This window comes from Festucalex cinctus, chromosome 1 (genome assembly GCF_051991245.1).
Source record: "Festucalex cinctus isolate MCC-2025b chromosome 1, RoL_Fcin_1.0, whole genome shotgun sequence".
Lineage (NCBI taxonomy): Eukaryota > Metazoa > Chordata > Actinopteri > Syngnathiformes > Syngnathidae > Festucalex > Festucalex cinctus.
In genome coordinates, this window is record NC_135411.1 from 52265960 (window position 1) to 52273747 (window position 7788).

The 7788-nt window shown below is 41.8% G+C and overlaps 1 protein-coding gene across 2 annotated transcripts; it reads left to right on the top strand.

Annotated features, from left to right (window-relative positions):
- The first annotated feature begins 234 nt into the window (after positions 1–234).
- Positions 235–7567, top strand: wfikkn2a (info WAP, follistatin/kazal, immunoglobulin, kunitz and netrin domain containing 2a). 2 transcript variants are annotated; one of them, XM_077541216.1, is made up of 4 exons: positions 272–375; positions 452–741; positions 2508–2824; positions 3955–7567. In XM_077541216.1, exons 1-4 carry the CDS (start codon positions 351–353, stop codon positions 5153–5155), a joined length of 1833 nt encoding a protein of 610 aa, XP_077397342.1. In that variant the 5' UTR covers positions 272–350; the 3' UTR covers positions 5156–7567. The 2 variants fall into 2 exon arrangements, with proteins under 2 accessions (XP_077397350.1, XP_077397342.1); XM_077541224.1 differs by having other exon boundaries at positions 235–741.
- Positions 7568–7788: the final 221 nt, after the last annotated feature.

Consider the following 7788-nt stretch of genomic DNA (forward strand, 5'->3'; position numbering starts at 1 on the left):
AATATCGTAGCAATTAGGTGGCATATATATGGGCTGTATTATCCAAATATGTTAATTTCTTTTGGTATTAATGTGACGTCATTTCTAATAGGATTCTTTTATTGGCCCATAATGTAAAAACATATCAGTCCATGTAGGCTACTTCTTGTTTGCATGTTAAGGGTTAAAGCGTCCAGTGAGCGCGCAGGTGTCTCGCCACTGTGAGCGCGGTGCAGCGTATGCAAACGTGCCGAATTAAGTTGATCCCAACTGTAAGTCACTCGGCTCTTGCCGCCCCAGTGGACGAGGCACAGTATTTGATGGAGTTAGACCTTTGAGTAGTTTGCACGCAGCAGCGCTAATCTCTCTGCATGCGATATTCAACGTATAGTGATGGTGGGTGACAAACTAAATGAGTTCATAGCCCCCGCTTTGTGCTATTAGGAAGTGACTGGTTTTCATATACTTTCAGGACTTTTCTTTTCTTTTTCTCCCCGTGGGATTTATTCTTCGCTTCTCCTTAAGAGTTTAATCTGCCACGCTGTTACGCACGCGATGTGGTGGATGCTGTTTCCGCGATGGATTTGGTTTCTTCTCGGACATTTGTACACTTTTCTGCTCTATCTGGACAGCGTGGGAGCGATGCCGATGTCAGTGGCGAAATTGGTGTACTCTCACGCGGGTCTGTGCCCCAACGAGCTGAACCCCAACCTGTGGGTGGATGCTATGAGCACTTGCATCCGCGAGTGTGAATCTGACCAGGTGGGTTCTCATCGATCTGTCGCATTTCATTAAGTCCACATAAGATGTGTATCACAAAGTCTGCCTTGATAATAATGTTCAGTTTTGGTGAATGTAAAATATAGCGAAAATGCATTTTAATAAAATATAATATATATAAACAAAAACATTTCTGATGCTATCTCATTTATTAGAGGGTGAAATGTAGTTATCATGATGGTGCTGTAAAAATGCAATTACCCATAGTTAATTGAGGAGCAGGCTCATAGAAAATGCAACATTTTGTTTTTTATTTGTTCATTTTTCCTTTTGGGGGAAAAAAAAAATCAAAATTTTTGTCCTGTGAGGTGCAACACCTCATTAGTATAGGCTAATTATTTACATGGCTATCAGGAAACGTGTAAACTGTATACAGCAGAAGAAAAAAAATCTAAAACATGAACATAAACCATATTTATTTTAGTGAACACCAAGCCTGCGTGACCTTAGAGAGACGAGGCACGCCCTGAACTGGTTAATATCATCCAGCTGTCAAACTCAAGGCACACCTAGACAAACAGCCATTCACACTCACATTCACACGTTTGGTTCATTTAGTCTTAATAAACCATGTGCTTGTTTTTGGAGTGGGAGGAACCAAGAGTATACGCACGCAAAGCATGGGGAGAATATGCTAACCCACAATCTCTCGATTGTGAGGCTGACATATAACCACTTGTTCATCATGTTGCTCTGGATAATATATGTTCCGCCCAACGTCCATACATTTTCTACATGCTTATCATCATCAGGTTCAATCAATCAAACTTCTTTTTTTTAAAATGTGGGAGAAAGTCACAGAGTACCCAAAGAAATCCCATGCAAACATGGAGAGAACATGAAAATATGTGTGCCCTCTTCTCATATGTGTTTTCAAAGCTGTAATACCCAAACTGTCCTCTATAAATGTTTTAGTCTCCTCGTGATAGAATGGGACATACACCAAAAGCTGAGGATTGGCACTTACATCAGTTGATTGATTCATCCGCAGCTAGTGAAATAGCAATAGAAATGCAGCTCCGCTCTTGTTGTAGTTGTGAATGACAAGCGAATTTTATGGACCACGCCGGTAAAATTAAAGCATTAACCTCAGTCGATTCACTTTTCAGTGTCTACTTTTCGGACTTTTGACAACGCCATACTTCATCATATTTGTCGTGAGATACCCCGAAAAACGAACAAAAGTTTGTGAGCTTATCAGACACCTGTCAAAGGACCCCGGCTCAAGCAGAGCTGCCCTCGCACGCGCCTATTCAAAAATCGTCTATCGGTAAAACTGAATATATTTCACCCAGTACGTATTCTTGGAAGTCCGGATGAAAGGATCTCAGAGTCCGGATCTGGACCGTGGTCCGCCATTTGCTGACCCCTGCTCTAAATCATATATTATTTATCCTCTGCTATGAACGACTAATAATCCTGCCATACTGTCAAGAGAGGAGCTGAGCCACCAATACAGTAATTACATTTTTGTGTTATACATGCCCATAGGTGAGCAAGGTAAACAAACCAGAATGAATAGCACAGTGTTAGACAAACACTTTTATTTATTTCAAGAGGGAAAGATGATTTGAAAGCACCACTACATTCCTATCTGTATAAAGATGAATGTCCTTTGATTAAATATCATAAGATTGTGCAGTTTTGGATATTGTCCGAGGACAGTTTCTCAGCTACAGTAAATGAATACTGACAATTTACTCACACAATAAATATGGGTTGCAAAAATGTTGTCATCCTCTTTGTAGGACTGCGAGACATTTGAGAAGTGCTGCCTCAATGTCTGCGGAAACAAGAGTTGCGTGGCAGCACGCTACATTGACATCAAGGGCAACAAGGGACCCATTGGAATGCCCAAAGGAGCCACCTGTGACAAGTTCATGTGCTCCCAGCAAGGTTCCGAGTGTGACATCTGGGACGGGCAGCCTGTGTGTAAGTGCCGGGACCGCTGCGAGCGAGAGCCCCACTTCACGTGCGCGTCCGACGGCATGACTTACTATAACAAGTGTTACATGGACGCAGAGGCGTGCTCCAAGGGTATCTCTATCTCTGAGGTCACCTGCAGGTAACATGTTAAGTATTTTCAATCTTTTCCAATTGCTTTTGCATTGGTGAGGTCGTGTCTGAGAGATGTTTTTCTTTTTCTTTTTTTTAAAGAGGGATAGTAACATGCTGCATATTTATTTCACCCATTGAATTTACTTCAAAGAAATCAATCTTGGTCCTGGAGGGCCGGAGTCCTGCAGGTTTTGGAGGTTTCCCTCTTCCAACACAAGCTGATTCCAATCAACAAGATCGTTATCAGGCTTTTGCAGAGCTTACTGATGGGCTGATCATATATCAGCTGTGTTGGAGAAGGGAAACATCCAAAACCTGCAGGACTCTGGTGCTCGAGGACAGAGTTTGCCCACCCCTGAACTAGGCCATAGCCGCAATATGATTTTAGCACCATCACCTTGTATGATTGAATGAAATTCATTATTTTAGTAGTATCAATGTACACAATTATGTAGAGTAAAATGTATCCTAAACAGTCCATTTTGTCTCAATATAAACAGAGTAAAATTTACAATTGGAAGAGAACAAAATATTCAAAGTAAAGTTTACAAAAGAATTTGCCTATACCATGAAAAAAAAACTATTAAAGATTTTTCACTCAGAAATTCTAAGTAAATTTTGCTAGGAGATTTTGACTATATTTTACTAGTTTATTTAAAAACAAACAAACAAACAAACAAACAAAAAAGACGTTACACAAGTGTTAAGAAACGAACTCATTACCCTTAGCTTGGGAGACTGCCGCTCTACCACCTGAGCTATGCCACTCCTACTGATTGCTGATAACCAAAAAAACAAAATTAAGGGTCAGTTTTACACACAGAAAATGGTGTCACAATGTGGTGGATTCTAAAAATTCCATAGTAGCCGTTACTGTATTATCACTGGAAAAACGATCAAAACCAAGTTGTGTTCATTTTTGTGGTTTTTGACAATGTTGTCATCAGGGTTGGGGAATCCAGGTCCAGAAAGTAAAAACTCTGCCACAGATTGGCTTAAAGTGCTTCTGCTCAACTGGCAGGCAAACGATGGCCAAAGCCAAACTGTTTCAGGGTTTTTACTTTTTGGACCTGGATCTCGCCGCCCCTCATTTGACTGAGAACTCCCGTTTTTACTAGATCCTCAACTATCCTACAGGTACCACCTGACATGGCCAAACACCAGTCCATTACCTGCTGAAACAACTCTCCATCCCACCACGGCTCTTCAGACCACCCTTCCATCTGACATCCAGACCCCCGCCATCCACAACAACCCCACTCAGCAGGCTGTGTTTGTGGGTGAGACAGCCAGCTTCCTGTGCGAGGTGACAGGGAAGCCGCAACCGGAAGTCACCTGGGAGAAACAACTGAAGGGCAAAGACAACATCATCATGCGACCCAATCACGTCCGAGGGAACGTCGTGGTCACCAACATTGGCCAGCTTGTCATTTACAACGCGCAGCTTCAAGATGCTGGAATCTACACGTGCACGGCCAAAAATGTGGGAGGAAGTGTATCTTCTCATTTCCCTTTGGCTGTAATCAAGAGAGAGGCTAGGGGGAAGGAAGCCGAAGGAAACAATAGCAATCTGCCTTTCCCACCTGCGGAATGCTTAAAAAGTCCAGACACCGATGATTGCGGAGAGGAAACCATAAGCTGGTACTACGAATCAAGCCGCAACAACTGCTTCACGTTCACTTACAGTCAGTGCAATAAGAACTGGAACCATTTTGAAACCTACGATACCTGCATGCTGTCATGTGGCGGCGAATTGGCAGCTCCCTGTAGCCTGCCCAGCCTTCAGGGGCCATGCAAGGCTTACGAACATCGATGGGCCTACAGCAACGCCCTCAAGAAGTGCCAGTCTTTCGTCTACGGAGGCTGCGGCGGCAACGAGAACAACTTTGAGTCCAAAGAGGCCTGCGAAGGGATGTGCCCCTTTCCCAAGCACCACAATTGCAAGGCGTGCAAGCCTCGAAGTAAGATGGTGGCCAGCTTCTGCAGGAGCGACTTTGTCATCCTGGCACGGGTCACCGAGCTGACGGAAGAGCAGGAGTCGGGTCACGCTCTGATGACGGTGGAGGAGATCCTGAAGGATGAGAAGATGGGGCTCAAGTTCTTTGGCAAAGAACCCTTGGAGGTGACTCTCCTGAATATGGACTGGAACTGCCCGTGCCCAAACATCACCGTAGCTGAGAGTCAACTCATCGTCATGGGGGAGGTTCACAATGGGATGGCCGTGCTGCAGCCGGACAGCTTCGTAGGTGCCTCCAGCGCCCGTAAGGTCCGTAAGCTTCGAGAGATTTCCAACAAGAGGAGCTGCAGTTTATTTAAGGAGTTGACTGGCACTCAGTAGGGTTGAACTGACTCTTCTTGCAGAATCGAATCACAAAATTTAAGATTGAAAAGCAGAGCAAATCCTAGACGGTGTTCAAGGTAATTCAAATGATGTGCATTATATTTTACTAAAATGGCATTACAACCCTTTTTTAATATTAGCATCATATTAATTAATGTGTTCTGTATTTGTGGCGCGTCATCCCACGCCAAATCACCCAGTGTATTTAACCATGGAGGTTTTGATTTTAATTAAACTTGATGTACTTGTTGATAGTGATGGCACAAGACTAAACCTCAAATTTTAGGTCAATCAGAGCAGGGGTTTGGGAGCCACGGGCCACGGAATTTGGACATTTTTGGCAAAAAGGGGGCGTGGCTGTCTTAATTGAGCGGTTGTACCTCAGAGAAATCAACAAGGGAAACAAAGATTCCAAATCTGAAATTATATAGAAGATTTGTGCATATTTTAGTAACCTTTTGAGCTTTAGTTTTAGTTGACCTTGAAAATGACCTTGTTTCTCACGTAACCTTAACATTTTTTCCCAAAATCACCTGTTCTCTAAAACAAATAAAGGTTTGAGATTTTTTATTTTTTTTTAGTAGCACTAAGGAATCAGTGTCCATACCCTCAGTTATTTAATGAATTGAAAATTTAATATTTATTGAATAGCCATTGGAAGTCTAATATTTGCACCTTTGGAATCCTTACATTCCCTTTCCAACAATACTTGTTTTGTGACGATTTACCCAGTAGTTCCTGAGATATAAACAGAGGTGTAATACATTTTAAGTGTCCGTCATTCAGCAATCCTAACAGTAGTTGACATGGGCGCAGCCCTAATCGTCAATGTTATTTTAACCATACTAAATTACATTTTGTCACCACTAATTTCAACGTCACATTGTATGTTATGTTAGTACAGTATTGTTTTCCTCACTAATGTCGGCACATATAGTATGTGCACACGGTCATTGCCACGCATACTACCTTGCACAAACAACAGACTTATGCTGCCTTTGTGTGTTATAGGAAAGATGGATGTTACCGCTGGGAAACTCCTAATTACGACTGAGTTTTCTTCATGTGCTTTTGTTGTTTTAGCTAAAAACTGCACATAGTAGCTGATGTACTCTTTGCTGGTAAAACCGAACAATTATATAATAATGAGTTGTAAAGGACAGGACAATGAATTGTTTATGCTACGAAATTGTGTAGATTCTAAAACAACCTACTAGCGGACGCTAACACCCTTGTAAGTGTTAATATTTCTTGCCATTCACAAATCTTTCTGGACTCTCCGCCACGTTGAAACTTGAATAGCTCTCTCAACTCGGGTATCAAAATAAATTCCCAGTTGTCCAGTAGAAAATACGACATGAGGGGGCGTTCATGTGCAAGTTTCTACTCGTCATATGGTAATTACCATAATTACAATACCACATGAAGGCAGCATTAGTCCTCTCCCTTTTTAAGACCCGTTAGCTGTTCAATAACCTGCCTGATGTAAAATAAACTAACTGAGCACTAAACTAATGTTTGCATCAATTTAGCAATAACAAAGAATTTACAAGAGGAGGAAAACATGAGGTCTGTAGTCACCCGAGCTATACAACAGTGGCCTATCAGTATACAGAGCCAGAAGACTTGAAGGTTTGGAGAATGGTGTGCGAGGAAGTGAGCATACCTGTTAGGTACTTACTTTCTTACTTTCAGGAGAAAAAGACTTGCTCAGCCACAGTCCCAGGAAAGAAGTGGAATCACTCTGCGGTGTATCAGCGAAGTGGGCGTTCGTCAGTGTTTCCATCATTCATCAAAAACAGGCGTCCATCATTAACAGATTGATAAGGTCTGTTGGTACTGACCTGGTTATTGATGATTACATTGACTGACAAAACCCATTTCCGGTAATGCTTAGTTTGTCAATTTTTCAAAGTTTCCTGTAAATCGTCAATAATGACGGAATGCTCAAATCTGGATAAAAGAGTTCAAACTAAGGAGGCCATGCCCCCTTTTTGCCACAAATATTAAAATTCAGTAGGCTTTAGCTCCCAATCCCTTGCTCCGATTGACCTAAAATGTGAGATTTAGTGTTGTGGTGTCACTATCAACAAGTACACCAAGTTGAATTAAAATCATAATCTGTTTGGTTAAAAATTTCAGGTTTTTTGGGGCGATTTGGAATGGAATGACCCTGGCCTAAATGGCGCCTCAGTTTTATCTACCAGAATTGATAAGCTCTTTGGTTCCTTTAGTGTGGTATCATTTACAACACAGGATAAGTATGTGAACTACTCTATATTTATTTTTCTGTTATTTTTTTATAGAGCAGTGGATACAGTATCGCCATAGACAGAATGTATTGCTCAAGTATACAGAGAACATCTATATATTTCCTTATCTATGATGTATTATTTACCATTAATATGGAACAACGCTATATGAATAAAGATGATTTATAAGATATTACAGACATTCGTGTTTTTTTTGTTTTTTTTGTACACTTGCTTGTGAAGGCAGTTCATGTTTCATCTGAGATGAACGCACACAAGCACACAAACTGCTCCTTGTCTGGCCTTCATATCTGAATCGGGTCACATTCCAGCCCAGCTGTGGAGGCCTGTGGAGCTGTGTGTTGTGTTGTGTCTGGG